Genomic DNA, 20,385 nt, shown 5'->3' on the forward strand with positions numbered 1-20,385 from the left:
GAGCCCCGCGAAAAAAAAAAAAAAAAAAAAAAAAAAAAAAAAAAAAACTCAAGAGGAGGACTGTCTATTGTATTTCCCTATATTTTTACTCTCCGTCGTTCTTCCGTCATTACAAATGTTCCCACCGTCTTTCTTTTGTCATTTTCTATTTTGAGAACTTTGTTTAGCCATTCTAAACTAAGATCTACCAATAAAAAATTCTTAGTTTTACTTCATCTGAGAATGTCTACTTCAGTTCTATTCCTGAAGAATATTTTTTCTGGGGACAGTTCTTTTCTTTCTGCACTTAAAAAATGTTGTGCCACTTCCTCTGGGCTCCATGGTTTCTAATGAGCAATCTCCTGTCATTCAATTTTTTCCCCTATAAGTAACATTTAGTTGCTTTCAAGATTTTTTCTCTTCTTAGTTTTCAGAAGTTTGATTATGATGTGCCTTGTCATAGACTTCTCTGGGTTTATCGTGTTTAGGGTTTATTCAACCTTTTGATTGTACAGGTCTATGTCTTTTGCCAAGTTTGGGGAATTTTCAGCCAGTATTTATTCAAATACTCTTTCAGCTCTATGCTCTCTTCTACTTTTGGGGCTCTGAGGACAAAGACATTAGGTCTTCTATTATTATTCCACAGGTTCCTGAGGCTCGGTTAATTTGATGTGTTCTCTGTTGTTTAGGCTGGGTAATTTCTGTTATTATATCTTCAAATCCACTGCTTCTTTCCAAAGTCTTCTTGATTCTTCTCTGGAACCCATCCAATCAGTTTTTTTATTTTAATTATTGTATTTTTTCAGTTCCAAAACTTCTACTTAATTCTTTATTACATTTTCCATTTCTTTGTTGAGATTTTCCATTTTTACATTTGTTTCAAGAGTGTTTGTAATTGCCTGTTGAAACATCATTACGATGGCTGTTTTAAAAGCCTTGTCAGATAATTCCAACATCTGTTTTATCGTGATGTTGGCATCTGTTGATTCATCTTTTCTCATTTGAGTTGGGATTTTACTGGTTGTTGGTATGATGAGTGATTTTTTTAAATATCTTGGTCATTTGGGGTATTGTTAAGAGACTCTAGATCATATTCAATCTTGTGGTTTAACAAGCCTCTACTAAAACTAAGCCAGCAAGGGACTGTGCCAGTAGGGAAAGGCTGGGGGTGGGGAAGACTCTGACTCTTTACCACCAGGACGTCCTGGCTCTCTACAAGGTCTCCATGGACACCCTTGTTGGGCGGGGGGAGGGCTGTCTTGTTACCATGAGAAAGGGGTGCAGGTCCATGCTCCTGACTCAGCCTCCACTGACACTGTGGGAGGGGAACAGATGCTTTATTACTGGTGTGTGTGACAGAGTCTAGGCTCCCCACTTGGCCTTCACTGACTCTACTCCCACTGAGAAGGGGCAACTCATCACCACAAGGCAAGAGTAGAAACCCACTGACACTGAAGGGGCACGGGATAGCAGAGAAAGGAACATATGAAGTTCCAAGAAGGGGAGAGGCACAGGTGGAAGGGGAGAGGCAGAGGTGGAAGTCTAGGCCCTCCACTTAGCCTCTGCTGACAAAGGTGTAGGGCCTATTTCTTTTTATTCCCCCTAGTGTTTTGCAGGAATAGCATGTTCACTGTCAAACAGGTTTCTGTCATTCTAGGATACCCCATTCCCAGTCCCTGGCAAGACAGAACACTTTTCTTAGGGCTTTTTGTGTCTGTAAAAGTTGGCATTCCTGGGTTGTGGTCACCCAATCTGAGATGTGGAGGAAACAAACAGAAAATCCAGAGAACTTAATGCTACAACACTCCGTAACTCCCAGGGTCCCACACTGATCCAACTTCTTCTCTCCACCATTCAAAGTCTTCTTATGTTTGTTTTATGTATGACGTCCAGTGTTTTTAGGTGTACTTAGTGGGAGGGATAGGAGACATGTGTCTATTTTATTTTGTGTGGAACCAAAAGTACATGTGTATTTAAGGAATTAAAAGCCTGACTTAACCTAATTTTATGTAGAGTCAAAATAGAAGACGAGGGCTTCCCTGGTGGCGCAGTGGTTGAGAGTCTGCCTGCCGATGCAGGGGACACGGGTTCGTGCCCCAGTCTGGGAAGTTCCCACATGCCGCGGAGCAGCTGGGCCCGTGAGCCATGGCCACTGAGCCTGTGCATCCGGAGCCTGTGCTCCTCAACGGGAGAGGCCACAACAGTGAGAGGCCCGCGTAACACACACACACACAAAAAAAGAAGACGAGCATAAACTAAGAATCAGAGAAATGTAGTAACAGTTATGAAATAATCCCATCTTCCATAGAAATATTACCTTTCTCAGCTGTCCTCCTGATCTTGGGAATGGTGAATTTTTTCAAGGGATTGACATCTATACCAGTAACAAATAAAGGTTCAGTAGTTGAGTTCATTTTCCATGGCATCTTGTATTTAGCAGTCTTTTTCATTTCCATTTTGCTGGTGGCCTAAAATCAACCCAAAGTTATTAAACAAAAGGTCAATAAATACATAAGAGGCAATGGCAGTAAAACTATTTAAAAGTTATTACATGAAATCGAATAAAGATATATTTTTGGTCACACTCACAACAGATTTCAATCTCAATTTGGCAGGTTACCCAAAAGAGAAAATGAATTAACAATTTTGGGTTTTATACAATATAAAATATTTATTTTGTAGTTTCTAATATACATTTTCCTTGCAATTTAAAGCCTGTGTGTTTCCGAAAAGCTTAATAACATCCAAACAACAATTTCTGTTAACATTTGGTTAAGCTCTTGCCAAGTATCTATTTTTTAAAGTGTTTTTCCTATACACTTCTGTGAATTGAATGATATTCTCTAAATTAGAATCTTTGGCTTTGGGAGAAACTTATGAAAGTTTTAAACCAACTACTGCATGGCTATCCCTACAACTGATAGCCTAAAACAGTCACTATCACTCACTGGCTATTGCTCCACAGTATTACTACCAATGGTTTAAGACATCATATATTGTTATACTACTAGTAACATATTCCTTTTCCTTCCTCCTCCTTTCAACCCTTTTCCCCAAACATACACACACATTGATTAACCTTTCCAGTAGAACTCATACTGGATATCAAAGGAAAGCTATGGTGCCCACACACAGAGAAATATATGCAAAGATATATTTTTCATACCACTTCATAATATGTTTCCTGGGCCTCCTGATACCTATCAACTGCTTAGTTCAAGCATTAGATCACAATCCAAATTAAGAGGTGCCAAAATTCTACATAAGGGTCACAAAGGAAAAGATTCTAGTGAAGGTTCACAAAGGATTATTCCCCACAATCCCCACTCCTTCACCCTTTATGAAAGGTGATCTTGCAATCAAACATGGATCAGAACAGGGAACCAACCAAGACCTCTAGAAAGAGAAGAAAATCAGCCTTTCTCTCATCCAGTCACGTGGACAGACACTAGTGGTGTAGCCTACTAACAAGAATACCCTTAACATATACTAGCTCCAGAGATATTTGTCAAGACTGCCATGTTCATGTGGAAGTTTAATAAGGTGGAAAAGGGAGAAAAATTTACTTAGAATAACTTTTATTACAAAAAACTCTTCAATTCATCATGTTCTATACCTATTGCACGCAAAGGTATACAGCCATCAGTTAAATATACTTTATACTTGAAGAGTCTTGTGCTGTGACAATCAGTATTTTCTTTAACTACAGTAAGATGGGTGATATTTCAGCTATATGGTTCCTTAAAAAATGTTTCTCTAGTAGAATTTACTAATAAAGACTTCTGAAATTGACTCATTTTGTTCCTCAGTGCAATACTTAGCCACAAAGTAGCTATGTTAAAAATCGTCTGATGAAAGATGAATATTCAGGGAACAATGTATTCAATGTCCTTCATTAAGTAAGTTGTACCCAGCAAGTTTTCAAGTATAATCTTTCAGGTAGGAATAATACCCCTTTTACTTCAGTCCAAACAAATCAGCCACATTAAAGTGGTAACAAATTTATATATTTCTTCACGCTTATAGATCACAGTCCCAGAACCACTTATTTATGTTATTTATTTTTATATATATGTGCAAAAATATATGTTATATATTGCAAAATATATACAATAGTCCTATAACCATTATCTATGTATTTATATATATTATTTATTTTTCTATGTATAAAAATGAAATCACAAAGTTTGAATCCAGGGAGTTCATTCTGTGGCTGTGCTATGGGGTCCTGGATTATTCTAGGTGACAGTAAAGAGAAAAATCAATACTAAAAGCTTCAAGAATAGTTAATACACAGGACACTGAACTTAGTAGGTCCTTAACAGATACCAAAACGGATGAATGAACTAAAGATCAAACAAAGAAACCAAAAACAGAAAGCTTCCCCAACAACTAAAACATCTATTCATATAGGTCCTAAGAGCACGTATATTATGAACAACTATAAGTCAATACATTTAAAGATTACACAAAATAATAAATTCCAGGAAAAAATTTACTAAAGTTGATTCAAGAAGAAATTAAAATAATGCATCATCCTATTACTACTAAAAGGAAGTTAAATTAGTAGTTACAAATTGATTCTAAAAATGAAAACGATATTACTATATCATAAATAAGCCAAGTACATCCCAGAAATGCAAGAGAGATTTAATAACAGGAAATGGGTATACTTCATTTACTACATAAACCTATTAAAGGAGAAAAAATCAAGTGACTATCACAACAGATGAAGAAAAAGCACCTACTCAAATTCTAAATTCACTTATAATTTAAAAAATAGTCTTAGTAAAGGAAACATTCATAACTTGATGACAGGTATCTGCCGAAAATTTATAGCAAACTGGTAAATGTCTGATGCACTACCTTTTAAATTTAGAATAAAACAAGGATACCACTATCTCTGCTTCCTTTTAACAGTGTCCTGGAGGTACTCATAAGGGCAGAAGACAAGAAGTAAAAGGTATAAAGGAACTAAAAAACTAAAGGGGAAAGGAAAAGGGCTTGGGAATTTCTGGGAGTGACAGAATGAGTCTAAGCTTGTAAGAGAAAGCTTAGACCCAAATAACAGATGAAGAATGAATTTTAGGTAAAAGATCATAATGATTCAAATTTTGGTTCTACTATTAATTAACTATGCTGTTAGGCAAAATATCTAACTTCTCTGAGACTAACAGTATCCATACGTCACATGATTGCAGAAGCCGGTAAAAAACAACTGCACACTATGAACTGTTAGTGATATCCTGAAGCCTATAATGTGGACCCAACTTACAGAGTTTGTCCAGAAGCAGTATTGTAAAGATAACTAGGTTAGAAGTCAAGTGATATTGGTTCTAATTCTCGATCTGCAATTAACCAATTAACCTCAGTTAATCAACATGTCACTAACTTCCTTTGCAGTGCATTACTCTGCTTGCATTATGAATGCTAATACATTCTTCAGAGGCAAGTTAGCAGCAAAGGAATAAATCCCTTTTATGTCAAATAGCCAGTCTAAAGACTTAAACCTCTTAAAGTTTATCTTAAAAGAATATTTGTACTGAGTTTCCTAAAACTATCATTAAAAATTAAGGACCTGAATGCTTGAGACCACTGGTTATGGATTAGAGATTACTAAATAAACCTGCAAAATCTTTTACCCGCTTACTATCAAAAAATCTTGGGCTTCCCTGGTGGCGCAGTGGTTGAGAGTCTGCCTGCCGATGCAGGGGACACGGGTTCGTGCCCCAGTCCAGGAAGATCCCACATGCCGTGGAGCGGCTAGGCATGTGAGCCATGGCTGCTGAGCCTGCGCGTCCAGAGCCTGTGCTCCGCAACGGGAGAGGCCACAACAGTGAGAGGCCCGCGTACCGCAAAAAAACAAACAAACAAACAAAAAAAACCAAACTTTACAGAACTTGGTGTTTCAATTGAACAACTTAGAGAGCCCTAGAGTTTCTTTAATAAGACTCAACTGCTATCAGTTATGAAAAGGTTTCCTAGTATAACGCAACTCAAGATGACTGTAGCTACATGAAGCATGAGAAAGTTTCTTTTTCAGTTCCCGTTCAAACTTCCACATTCATCAGTTTGTTGTTAACTTACCTTTAACATCTCTAAAAGTTTGCTAATCTCTTTTTAACAAAAACAATGACTCAGTTTCAGGATTTTCTGGCAAATGACACTGTTCTGTTTTATTTTTACAATTACCTTTGATTTGTTCCAAATAATACAGATTTTCTACTTATTTTCCATCCCAAAATATACTTAAGTTAAAAATAAGTCTATTATAAAATATTAAAGACACTATTCTAATGGTGATATGCAGATATGGCAAAGATCATCCCTCTTCCAGTAATCTCAGGAAAGAGTTCCTGATGAATAAATAAATGACGAATAAATAATGTTCTTGAAACCTGAGTCACAAACACATAAATTCTAAGTTCTTCAGCAGAATTCTAAATGGTTAAGAGTAAGAATTACTTCTGATAAAAGGTTAAATCAGGGCTTCCCTGGTGGCGCAGTGGTTGAGAGTCCGCCTGCCGATGCAGGGGACACGGGTTCGTGCCCCGGTCTGGGAAGATCCCACATGCCGCGGAGCGGCTAGGCCCGTGAGCCATGGCCGCTGAGCCTGCGCATCCGGAGCCTGTGCTCCGCAATGGAAAAGGCCACAACAGTGAGAGGCCCGCGTACCGCAAAAAACAAAAAAAAGGTTAAATCATATCATACATATGATAAACTACATACACATTTAATGAGATTAAGTCAAGAATCCCCCAGTTAATAAAAATAGAACTACCATATGACCCAGCAATCCCACTACTGGGCATATACCCTGAGAAAACCATAATTCAAAAAGAGTCATGTACCACAATGTTCATTGTAGCACTATTTACAATAGTCAGGACATGGAAGCAACCTAAGTGTCCATTGACAGATGAATGGATAAAGAAGATGTGGCACATACATACAATGGAATATTACTCAGCCATAAAAAGAAACGAAATTGAGCTATTTGTAGTGAGGTGGATGGAGCTACAGTCTGTCATACAGAGTGAACTTAAGTCAGAAAGAGAAAAACAAATACTGTATGCAAACATATATATATGGAACCAAAAAAAAAAAACGGTTCTTATGAACCTAGGGGCAGGACAGGAATAAAGACACAGACGTAGAGAATGGACTTGAGGACACAGGGAGGGGGAAGGGTAAGCTGGGATGAAATGAGAGAGTAACACTGACATATATACTCTACCAAATATAAAATAGCTAGTGGGAAGCAGCTGCACAGCACAGGGAGATCAGCTCAGTACTTTGTGATGACCTAGAGGGGTGGGATGGTGTGGGTGTGAGGGAGACGCAAGAGGAAGGGGATATGGGGATATACATATGAATATAGCTGATTCACTTTGTTATACAGCAGAAACTAACACAACATTGTAAAGCAATTATACTCCAATAAAGATGTTAAAAAAAGGCAAAATTAAAAAAAAAAGAATCCCCCAATTAAGACAATATGATGTCAAAATGAAATATATTTTAGTCCAACTTTTCACTTCATAGATCAGGGGTTGGCAAACTATAGCCTATGGGTCAAATCCAGCCCATTACTAGTTTTTGTAGGGCCCACAGCTAAATGACTTTAAAAAAAAAAAGGAATAATATTTCATGTCACTTGAAAAATTATATGAAATTCAAATTTAAGTGTCTGTAGTAAGTTTTACTAGACTATAGCCACACTCATTCATTTACCTATCTGTCTATGGCTGCTTTCCTATTAGAATAGCATAGCTGAGTAAATATGACAGAGACCCTACGGTGCACAAAGACTGAAATATTTACCATCTAGCCTTTTACAGAAGTTTGCCAACCCCTGTTATAAATGAAATAACTAAGTATCAAAGAATTGGAACAATAAAAACTAGGTCTTTTTTTAAAATGTCTTAAGTTAATCTTTTTTTAAAAAAAAAATTTATTTATTTATTTTTGGCTGTGTTGGGTCTTCATTTCTGTGCGAGGGCTTTCTCTAGTTGCGGCAAGTGGGGGCCACTCTTCATCGCGGTACGCGGGTCTCTCACTATCGCGGCCTCTCTTGTTGCGGAGCACAGGCTCCAGACGCGCAGGTTCAGCAGCCATGGCTCACGGGCCTAGTTGCTCCGCGGCATGTGGGATCTTCCCAGACCAGGGCTCGAACCCGTGTCCCCTGCATTGGCAGGCAGATTCTCAACCACTGCACCACCAGGGAAGCCCAAACTAGGTCTTATGATTTCCACTTTGCAGCTTTTTCTTCTATACTCCCATTGTCTCAATTATCTCTCCACCATATTCTGAATTTCATTCCTACCCACTTTGCTTCTCTGTATCCAGCCCTACAGCATTTAAACATACTCACCCGATGAAGTAAAAAGCGAAACACACAAAACTTGCCAGGGTCAGACAGATTTGCCCTTATCTATATCACCTCCTACTTCCTCCTCAATCTACTGTGATTTCCACCTTCATTACTCTACCTAAACAGCAATCTTTGTTACCAATGATTTCCACGTGAGTCTCTCATCCAGATAGTACATTTCTGGCTCATAACTTACTTGGCCTCTCTATCTTTGAAACTTGTGACCGATCTCTTCCTGAAACACTACGCTGACTTGAAATACTGCCCTGACTTCTGTGACGTCATAATCCTGATTTTACAGCTGCTTCTCAGGTGGTGTTCTCTTAGTCTCTTAGCAACCCATCTGTTTTAACCTGACCTTTATTATTGTTTTAATTAATTTTCATTTTTATAAGATAAATTTAAAAATATCCTCTTAAATTTTCTTTTAGTATTTTTTCAAACTAATCTTTGTAAATAAAAATAAAACTTTGTGTTTTTAATTTGCATTTCTTTCATTATTAGCGAGACTGAGTCATCCTGTTTTTCTGTGAATCACTTGTTCCAATCCTTTTCTCGCTTTTTTTGTTAAAATGGTCTTCAGTTAATGATTTATAAGGACTCTATATACACAAAAATTAGTTTTTGCCTGTCATAAGTGTTGCAACATTTCTGTATTTTAATTTTGTTGATGCAATTTTCCTCCCATAGCAAAACTTTAATTTTTGTGTTGTCTACTTTCTGAATATTTTAGTATACTGGATTTTTATACTATCACCAGGAGTATATATACCCTCGCTGACACGTGATACTTGCAAACTTTAATTTTTGTCAATCTGATGCAAATATCTCACTGTGGTTAGTTTGCACTTCTCTGGTTTTTTATGAGACTGATCTTCTACTGGGTGTATTTATTGGTCATTTGTGTTTTCACCTTTGTGAAATGCCTGATTAAGTTTTTTCCCACTTAAAAAAAAATTTCCTTCCTTTTATTTATTTATTTAGGCTGAGTCAGGTCTTAGTTGCTGGCACGTGGGATCTTTTGTTGCAGCGCGTGGGCTTCTCTCTAGCTGTGGCATGTGGGCTCCAGAGCACATGGGCTCAGCAGTTGCATTGCACAGGCTCTCTAGCTGTGGCACGCGGGCTCCACAGCACATGGGCTCTGTAGTTGTGGCATGTAGGCTCAGTAGCTGCGGTGCATGGGCTTAGTTGCTCCGCACCCACTGCATGTGGAATCTTAGTTCCCTGACCAGGAATCACACACGACTCCTCTGCGTTGGAAGGTAGATTCTTAACCACTGGACCACCAGGGGAGTCCCCCACTTTTCTATAAAGCTGTTTATTCTATTTAATGTATCTGTAAGGAATCTTTGAGATACTAACTCTTCACCAATTATACTTGTTGCAAATAATTTCCCCTATGTTTTTTAAACTTGCCTTTTCACTTTTTGAAGAGAAAAAGTTAATTTTTTAATGTAGTCGAAATTTTCCTTTATATTTGGTGCTTTCTTTTTCACTTTCGACCAACTTTGAGAAATAATTATCAAAAGTAGCCAAGATGGTGGAGTAAAAAGACCCTGAGTTCACCTCCTCTCATGAGCACACCAAAATCACAACTATCTGCAGAACAACCATCAATAAAAAAAAGACTGGAACCTACCAGAAAAGATCTTCTACAGCTGAAGACATAAAGAAGGAACCACATCAAGACCACTAACATCAGGGACTTCCCCAGTGTTCCCGTGATTAAGAATCTGCGCTTCCACTGCAGGGGGCGCAGGTTTGGCCACACAGTGTGGCCAGAAACAAAACAAAGACCACTAACATCATACACAACGGTGAAAAGCTGAAAGCACTCCCTCTAAGATCAGGAACAAGACAAGGATGCCCACTCTTGCCACTTTTATTCAGCACAGTTTTGGAAGTCCTAGCCACAGCAACTGGAGGAAAAGGAAATAAAAGGAATCCAAATCGGAAAGGAAGAAGTAAAACTGTCACTGTTTGCAAATGACATGCTACTATACATAGAAAACCCTAAAGGCACCACCAGAAAACTACTAGAGCTCATCAATGAATTCGGTAAAGTTTCAGGATACAAAATTAATATACAGAAATCTGCTGTAATTTTATACACTATGAATGAAATATCAGAAAGAGAAATTAAGGAAACAATTCCATTTACCACTACATCGAAAAGAATAAAACACCTAGGAATAAACCTACCTAAGGAGGCAAAGGATCTGTACTCCGAAAACTATAAGATGCTGATGAAGGAAACTGTAAGACCACACAAACAGATGGAAAGATATACCACGTTTTTGGATTAGATGACTCAATGTTGTTAAAATGACCATACTACCCAAGGCAATCTACAGATTCAACACAATCCCTATCAAATTAACAATGGCATTTTTCACAGAACTGGAACAAAAAAAATTTTAATTTGTATGGAAACACAAAAGACCCCGAATAGCCAAAACAATCTTGAGAAGGAAGAATGAAGCTGGAGGACTGCTCCCCAACTTCAGGCTCTATGACAAGGCTACAGTAATCAAAACAGTATGGTACTGTCACAAAAATAGACACAGAAATCAATGGAACAGTATAGAAAGCCCAGAAATAAACCCATGCACCTGTGGTCAATTAATGTACGATAAAGGAGGCAAGAATATACAATGGAGAAAAGATGGTCTCTTCAATAAGTGGTGCTGGAAAAACTAAACAGCTACACTTAAAAGAATGAATTAAAACATTTTCTACCACCATTTACAAAAATAAACTCAAAATGGATTAAAGACCTAAATTTAAGACCAGATACTATAAAACTCCTAGAGGAAAACATAGGCAAGACACTCTTTGACATAAAATCACAGCAATATTTTTATGGATCCATCTCCTAGAGTAATGGAAACAAAAATAAACAAATGGGAACTAATTAATCTTAAAAACTTTCGCACAGCAGAGGAAACCATAAACAAAAAGAAAAGACAACCTACCGAATGGAAGAAAATATTTGCAAATGATGTGACCGACAAGGGATTAATTTCCAAAATATACAAACAATTCACACAGCTCATTATCAAAAAACAAACAACCCAATCAAAAAATGGGCAGGAGGGAGATGCAAGAGGGAAGAGATATGGGAACATATGTATATGTATAACTGATTCACTTTGTTATAAAGCAGAAACTAACACAGCATTGTAAAGCAATTATACCCCAATAAAGATGTTAAAAAAAAAAATGGGCAGAAGACCTTAACAGACATTTCTCCAAAGAAGACACACAGATGACTAATAGGCTCATGAAAAGATGCTCAACATTGTAATTATTAGAGAAATGCAAATCAAAACCATAATTAGGTATCACATCACACTGGTCAGAATGGCCATCATCAAAAAGTCTACAAACAATAAGTGCTGGAGAGGGTGTGGAGAAAAGGGAACAGTCCTACACTGCTGGTGGGAATGAAATTGGTGGTCATTATGGAGAACAGTATGGAAGCTCCTTAAAAAACTAAAAATAGGGTTACCATATGATCCAGCAATCCCATCACTGGGCATATATCTGGAGAAAACTCTAACTCGCATGTACATGTACCCCAATGTTCATAGCAGCACTATTTACAATAGCCAAGACATGGAAGCAACCTAAACGTACACTGACAGATGAATGGATAAAGAAGATGTGGTATAAATATATACCATAATGGAATACTACTCATAAAAAAAGTCATAAAAAAGAATGAAGTAAATGCCATTTGCAGCAACATGGATGGACCTAGAGATTATCATATTAAGTGAAGTCAGAGAGAGAAAGACAAATATCATATAATATCATTTATATGTGGAATCTTAAAAAATGATACAAATGAACTTATTTACAAAACAGAAATAGACTCACAGGTGTAGAAAACAAACTTATGGTTACCAAAGGGGAAAAGGGGGGTAAGGATAAATTTGGAATCTGGGATTAACAGACACAGACTACTATATATAAAATAAACAACAAGGCCCTACTGTATATAGCACAGGGAACTACATTCAGTATCTTGTAATAACCTATAATGGAAAAGAATCTGAAAAAGAACAGATATATATGTGTAACTGAATCACTTTGCTGCACATCTGAAATACTGTTAATCAACTATACGTCAATAAAAAAATAAAAATTAAAAAAAAGAAATAATTATCCCTAAGGTCATTAAGATAATCTCCTATAGTCTCTTCTAAAAGTTTTATAGTTTTGCCTTTAAGTCTTTAATCTGATTGAAATTCATTTTTGTCTAAGGTAAGAAAGTAGGGCTCAGTTTTTCTTATGACTATCAAACTGTACTAGCATTGATTAGAACAATTTTTCCTTTCCCTATTTATCTATAATGCCATCTCTGAGAAAAATCAACTTTCTATATACACAGGAATTCTATGGTCTCTGTTCTGTTCTACTCTGTTCTGTTCTACTGGTTGGTGTATCCTGCACCAACACCATACCATAATAAATCTTGATATATGTCGGGGCATGGCCAAAAGAAAAAAAAACAAATCTTGTTCTTCTGAAGCATTTTTGCTCTTAAAAACACATTTTAAAATGAGCTTGTCTAATAAGGAATCTTGTTTAGGTTTTAATTAGAATTTCATTGAACCTACCGATGATCAATTTTACAATATTGCTTCTGTTTTTATGTTTTGGTTTTTTGGCCCCGAGGCATGGGGGACCTTAGCTCCCCAACCAGGGATTGAACCCGCACCCACTGCACTGGAAGGTGGATTCTTTACCACTGGACCACTAGGGAAGTCCCCGATGATCAATTTTAGGAGGAATGACATTGTTATATTAGTCTTCCTATCTGTGAACATGATATCTCTCCACTTATTCATCACTAATATCTTTCAACAAAGTTTTACAATTTTTTCCATGCGGGTTTTACACATTTTAAAGAATTTATTCCAAGATACTTTATAATTTTTAAATTACTACACTGTGTACCATGTCATGTATTTTTCAGATTTACATTTTATTCACTGCTAATATGTTTTAAATGGTGTTGATGATAAATAGCAAAGGATAACATTTATCTATAACACTTACTAGCTACCAGTTATCTAAGTGCTTTAGATATTGACTGATCCATTTAATCCTCATTATATCCCTATGAGATACCCTTATTTTTAAATTAGAAAAACAAGTACAGGGAAGTTAAATAATGTGCCCCAGGACACAAAGCTAGAAAGTGTTGAATCTGGAATTCAAAGCCAGGCAGTTTGGCATCAGATTGAATGCATTCAACAATGAGGCAAACCGACTTTCAGTGAAACTGATTCCTGCATATGAACTATCCACCTTGTTAAGTGCCTACTAATTCTAATAATTTCTCTCCATTAACAACTATATACTCTATGAATAATGAAGGACAATATAATAATGACTTACAGTTGTGTTTCTTCCTTTCCATTTCTTATACCATTTAGTTCTTGTGCTTGCCTTATCTTGCTGGCTAGGAATTCTAACATATGTCAAATATGTGATAATGGCAGGCATCATTGTTTTTTTCCCTTGATTTAAAATTTTTTAAGGGAATGTTTTAAATCTTCTGCAATTGAGTGATAAATGTTTTTTGGTAGACATGCTTACAGCATGTTACAACAGGTTAAATTTTCCTGGGTATAAAATTCTAGGCTGCCTGCTATTTTCTCTCAATACTCTGAAAACGTTATCCCACTACTAACTGTCCTTCACTGCTCTTGTCAATGAAATTGCCTGTCATTCACTTATGGGCAATCTTTTTATCTGGCATCTTTTAAATTCTTCTCTTTGGTGTTTTGCATTTTCATAATGATGTTTTAGTCTAACTCTTTTTTTTTTTTTTTGCGATACGCGGGCCTCTCACTGCCGCGGTCTCTCCCGTTGCGGAGCACAGGCTCCAGACGCGCAGGTTCAGCAGCCATGGCTCACGGGCCCAGCCGCTCCGCGGCGTGTGGGATCTTCCCGGACCGGGGCACGAACCCGTGTCCCCTGCATCGGCAGGCGGATTCTCAACCCACTGCACCACCAGGGAAGCCCTAGTCTAACTATTTGATGGACTTTTTGTATCCAAGGTTTCGTATCTTTGACAGTTATATGAAATCCTCAGCAACTTTGACTATTGCTGTGGCATTGTTCTATTTCCTCAGAACAGGACTTTTAGTTAACTATGTTCAAACTTCTACCTTTATTCTTCATATATCTTAACTCCTAATTCATATCGTTCATGTTTTTTCCTTAGGCTGCATTCTCAGTAAGTTGATTTAAAATAAATGAAGTTGACTCTGTTCCGATCGCCTGGCGCGGCGGGGCAGGGTCTTGGGCTAGTCATGGCGTCCCCGTCTCGGAGGCTGCAGACCAAACCGGTCATCACTTGTTTCAAGAGCGTCCTCTTGATCTACACATTCATCTTCTGGATCACTGGTGTTATCCTTCTTGCTGTTGGCATTTGGGGCAAGGTGAGCCTAGAGAATTATTTTTCCCTTTTAAATGAAAAGGCCACCAATGTCCCCTTCGTGCTCATTGGTACTGGCACTGTCATTATTCTTTTGGGCACCTTCGGCTGTTTTGCTACCTGCCGAGCTTCTGCATGGATGCTAAAACTGTATGCAATGTTTCTGACTCTTATTTTTTTGGTTGAACTGGTCGCTGCCATCGTAGGATTTGTTTTCAGACATGAGATTAAGAACAGTTTTAAGAATAATTATGAGAAAGCTTTAAAGCAATATAACACTACGGGAGATTATAGAAGCGATGCAGTAGACAAGATTCAAACTACGTTGCGTTGTTGTGGTGTCACCGACTATAGAGATTGGAAGGATACTAATTATTACTCAGAAAAAGGATTTCCCAAGAGCTGCTGTAAACTTGAAGGTTGTTCTCCTCAGAGAGATGCAGATAAAGTAAACAATGAAGGTTGTTTTATAAAGGTGATGACCATTATAGAATCAGAAATGGGAGTTGTTGCGGGAATTTCTTTTGGAGTTGCTTGCTTCCAGCTGATTGGAATCTTTCTAGCCTACTGCCTCTCTCGTGCCATAACAAATAACCAGTATGAGATAGTGTAACCAGCATAACACGGGCCTGTTCCTCTCCAACTTTAAGGATATTAACATCCCCACCCCCAACCCTGTGAATTACAAGATCGCCTGGATGGAAGACCGACATTTATTACAGATAGATTGAAAAACTATACCAGTAGTCTGATTCGATCAAGACATTTGCTTGATATGTTCGAAGTCCACCTTTTGTCCCATTCATGTTAGATAGTTGAAATCCCCATGTCACTCTGAAACACTGGAAGAGCTTAGTAAATTGTAAATGAAGCAAAAAAATAAATAAATAAATAAATGAAGTTGGTTTAATACACACCCACAGGAAACAAAGGTAGAGATAATATGGTATCTGAATTTGCTTAAAACATATATAGTTTGTAACTGCTGAAGCTTAAAAACAGGCACATTGCAGTATTTTATTCTCAGGTATGTTTGCATTTTCCATAATAAAAATAGAAATATAAGAGTGCTTGGTTAAATGTGCATAAATTATCCAAAAGAAATAGTTGCCTGTGGAGAAAGGAACATTAGATGATTTAGAAATGGGGAGGAGGGAGATTTATCACTTTCTGTCTTTATTACCTTTTCATTTTTATCTTTGTAAATGTATATCCTCTTAAAAATTGAAAAGACTTCCTTCACTATTAGTGAAGACTCCCTTCACTCCCTCCCCATAGCAACAAAAAATATAACATACCTAAGAATAAACTTAAAAATGGACTGGGCTGGGGCTTCCCTGGTGGCGCAGTGGTTGAGCGTCCGCCTGCCGATGCAGGGGACCCGGGTTCGTGCCCCGGTCTGGGAAGATCCCACATGCCGCAAAGCGGCTGGGCCCGTGAGCCATGGCCGCTGAGCCTGTGTGTCCGGAGCCCCTGCTCCACAGCGGGAGAGGCCACGGCAGTGAGAGGCCCGCGTACCGCAAAAAAAAAAAAAAAAAACCACACACACACACAAAACTCTGAGGGTTATAAAAGTTTTGCTTAAAAGCATAATATGCACTTTATCTTTGAGAAGTATGTATTATATTGAATATGCAAAAATCTTCCCCTATTAAGCCTTTAAAGTTGATTCAATCTCGAAGTTGACAAAAATAATATTAAAGGTCATATGGAAGAAAAAAACAGAATGAAATTCTGAGAAATAATTAGAGGAGGAAAACTGGCGCTATTAAATATTAAAATTTATTTAATAGTTACAGCAATTATAATTAGCTAGGTACACTACCACTCAAATCCAGATTCTATTAATAAGAAAGACGGGATCATGAATAATAGGCAACTTGAAACTGTGCAACTGACTCAATAATAAACAATGGAACACCGTGGTCACGAAAAAGACCAGAAAACCCCATGCTTTTTAAGATGCTATTATTGGTATTCCAAATCAGTAGGAAATCTATGGTACTGATTAAGTTAGGGTGGAAACAGCAGATTCTAACCAAAATCTCTAAGAACCACTGCCCTAGAGATGCTCTTGCACATGCATTCCTAAAGGCAAGTAATCTTCCAAGCAGCACTGTCACTGAACAACTAACTGAAATGTCTATCACCAACCAGCAGATAAATAAGCTGTAGTATATATACCAGGACATACAACACATGAATGAAAATGAGTGAACCCCAACCATATGAAACAGAATGCCAAATCAAGTTGCAAAAGATTAAAATATGATTCCATTTATATAAACTTTAAAAAAACATGCAAAACTGAATAATTTGTAAGAGTGGAAATATGACAGCAGGCAAAGCATTAGCTCAGGTGTGTTAACAAACTTGTAGAGTCTCAATAGAAAATTTTCAATCCTACACAGATGAACAACTGAGGCTAGAAAAACGTACATACAGAAGGGTTTAGACAAACTTGTGCTTAACAGATCTATAGTAATATCCTTCCTCCTCGTCACCATTCATTCATGGTGATCCATTATGTAGGCATGACTGATGACTGATAAAACTACTGTATTATTTTTATTCCAGGAAACATTTTTTCAAATTCCCATGCTTTTCAATCATTTATTAAAGTCAATATGAATTGGAATGTAGTATTTTTATCTTCCCCACCAAAAGATCACTATTAGGTTAATAGTCGATATTATATCAAGTGGCAATCTATAACAGAAAAAATATGACAGAAACAGAAAAAATATGAGTTACACAACTGAGTGGTAGCTGAATGCTGCCAAAAGAAAAATCTAACCACTAAAAATGTACTATTTTTCAATAATCCCAACTCCCTTTACCATTCCATACTGTACCTATTATACTTTATACATTTCTTCAAGTATTATACTAGTCTTCACCCTGACCAGCCCATTACTGACAGCAAACAGAGGCCTAAATGTTCCAGGAGGAACTGCGTACAACCAGAATTATGTTAGTATATTAAAAACTTACCTTTTAATGATTTAAGTGAGTTTTACATTTTCAGATTTTTACATCAATCTTAATTCTTAAGTTTGTTAAAGAAGTAATCATAACTCTAAAAATAGTTATAATTACTCTGTGTTCATCCTAATTGGAACCATTTCAATGTTCTAAAATTCACTGATCTTGTGACATGTAGAGAAGGTAAGATCAAATCTCTAATACGACCACTGATATCATATACTGAATTATATAATAATCTTATCAATAGACAAAGGATACTTACTTTGATCAAATACTGTTGTCTTTGATAGTTTTAGCTACAATCACCACTGAATATGAAATTGGTATAAAAAGAGACATGGATTGTGCAACCAGAAACCAACTGGTCTTACTGGTAGGACTAAAGTTTCACAAGTCCAATAACATCAGGAAAAAGAGGGCTGGGGTGAAAAGAGACAACATACTAAAGTTATGGAATCCTTAGCTCTTTTGCTCTTCCTGGCTCACAGAATGTCAGTACTACAGAGAATACCCTCTGCAGGTATGGAAGGGCTAAAATACATATATATTTAACATGTACCCTTTTGTAGAAAGCCACCATAAGATGTGCTTTGGGGAAAAAAAAAAAAAAGAGAATGAATCTAAAATGAAGATGACATGGGATAAAAAAAAAATGAAAGGTTCCAAACAGGGTAGTAATCTTAGGATGGCTGAGAGTGGCACATAACTTCTAGGAAGCCATCAGTCTAGACTAAAGCAGAAAAATGGAGGCTCTAAGAGACAATTCTCCTGGTCAAAAAGAAAAAGGAACTTATATGTCTTAGCCAATAAAAACAAGACTGACAAGTTATGGGTACATTTGCAGAAAAAATTATTAGACTTATAGAAAAGCAGGCTAAAAAAAGCAATGATTATCCTATGGAGAACAGACAGCCACAGTTGTAGTAAACAATATCTGTATCATAACAATGTGAGTATTGACTTCTAACAAAAAATTTTATGTTGGAAGAATGGGGGAAGGTAGCGGAGTGGGGGTGGCTGGATGGAAGAGCTTTGTTCTCATTGACCATAAAGACAAAAATCAGTGGATAATTTCTATAATTGATAAATCAAGAAATACTATTGAAACCATATTATCTCTAAGTGTGGAGGGGAATACCCAGGAGAGTAACTGTAAGAGTTGAAGGTGGCTGCCCCTAGGAAGTAAAACTAGGAACAGAAGAGAGTGGGACAATGGACAACTGTTTTCCAGTATACATCTCTAGTACTATGACTTTTTAAATAATTCCATGTATTAGTTTGATTAAAAGAAAAAGTTAAAAAGTAAGTTTTTATATGTCATATTTCCATAAAAAATAATACAAATGAATATATATACAAAACAGAAACAGACTCACAGATACAGAAAAAAACTTGTGGTTACCAAAGGGGAGAGGGAAAGGGGGAAGGAAGGAGAAGGGAAAAATTAGGGGTATGGAATTAACAGATACAAACTACTATATATAAAATAGATAAGCAACAAGGATATACTGTATAGCACAGGGAATTATACCCATTAACTTGTAATAACCTATAATGGCATATAATCTGCAAAAATATTGAATCACTATGCTGTACACCTGTGTACTATTGCTGTACACAATACTGTAGATCAACAATACTTCAATTAAAAAAATAAAGATATAAGGCTATGCTATTACATGTGGCAGCAACTTTGATAGGAATCAGAATATCTAGGAAGAACAGTGTAACATCTTTCAGAAAGAGGCAGAGTATTCACTTTGATGGAAAAATATGAACTTTGGTATCAGATGCTGAAGAGTTCCCACAGATCCAGGTAACATCCCAAGGAGTATGGGGGAGAGCTTGCTTTTGTTGTGGGAGTGGTTGTTATTGTTATGTAAATGTTCCAAGTCCTTTTCCAACTCTTAATGCTATTTGGCTACTTGTATCATTTAGTTTTTGTAACACACTTGACATTTTTATAAGCGATGTTTGTCTCTTGTTGGAATTGTCTAGTTCATTGAATGCTAAATAGAAAGTAGTGATATTTTGTATATGAAAGAAAATTAAGGCTAAAAGAATAGCAACTATAATAGAAAAAGAAAAGAAAAGAAAAATGTTCAGAGGTAAGTGCTTTTATTCAAGTAACAAAATCTTGAAGATACAGGGATTAGATGATAAAAGTATCAACAAAGTTTAAAAAAATCCTTTCTCACTAGAAATGTGCCTGGAAAGGAATGGTTCTTGGCATCCCTACCTGTCCACAATAAGAACTATGCACAGTAACTGCTTTTTAATGTAAACATGTAACTTCAAACTCAGTTTGGGTTGTCACACAACTCTTCACTAAAAAGAATGCATGAGGAGACAGTCTGAGACACTTTAATCAGGAAGAAGAACTGGCTTGTTTCTACTGGAAGGAAATACCATGCGTCACAAAGTAAATTCAGCAAGGAAAAAAAACCGTGGCAGATGATATAACAAAAGTTAAACAATAATTATGGCTTGGGTTACTGGTAATTTCCTTTTTACTTTCTACTTTTATATTTTCTAATATATTAAGTTCAGAGGGTTAGAGTGAAGACTTTTCTAACACCCTATATTACAT

The 20,385-nt window shown here is 36.8% G+C and overlaps 2 protein-coding genes across 2 annotated transcripts in view; one reads left to right on the top strand and one right to left on the bottom strand.

Annotated features, from left to right (window-relative positions):
• TEX15 (testis expressed 15, meiosis and synapsis associated) overlaps positions 1–20,385 on the bottom strand; it is a 78,654-nt gene that overhangs the window by 41,286 nt on the left and 16,983 nt on the right. Inside the window, 1 exon segment of the mRNA XM_027122776.1 lies at positions 2,297–2,447. Coding sequence (XP_026978577.1) covers positions 2,297–2,435 — 139 coding nt within the window. The 5' untranslated portion in view covers positions 2,436–2,447.
• Positions 14,641–15,687, top strand: LOC113628838 (tetraspanin-6-like). Its single transcript, XM_027122775.1, has 2 exons — positions 14,641–14,811; positions 14,959–15,687. Exons 1-2 carry the CDS (start codon positions 14,683–14,685, stop codon positions 15,418–15,420), a joined length of 591 nt encoding a protein of 196 aa, XP_026978576.1. The 5' UTR covers positions 14,641–14,682; the 3' UTR covers positions 15,421–15,687.

Source organism: Aethalodelphis obliquidens, unplaced genomic scaffold, assembly GCF_003676395.1.
Source record: "Aethalodelphis obliquidens isolate GAN/ISIS:26980383/991018 unplaced genomic scaffold, ASM367639v1 scaffold25, whole genome shotgun sequence".
NCBI classification, from domain to species: domain Eukaryota; kingdom Metazoa; phylum Chordata; class Mammalia; order Artiodactyla; family Delphinidae; genus Aethalodelphis; species Aethalodelphis obliquidens.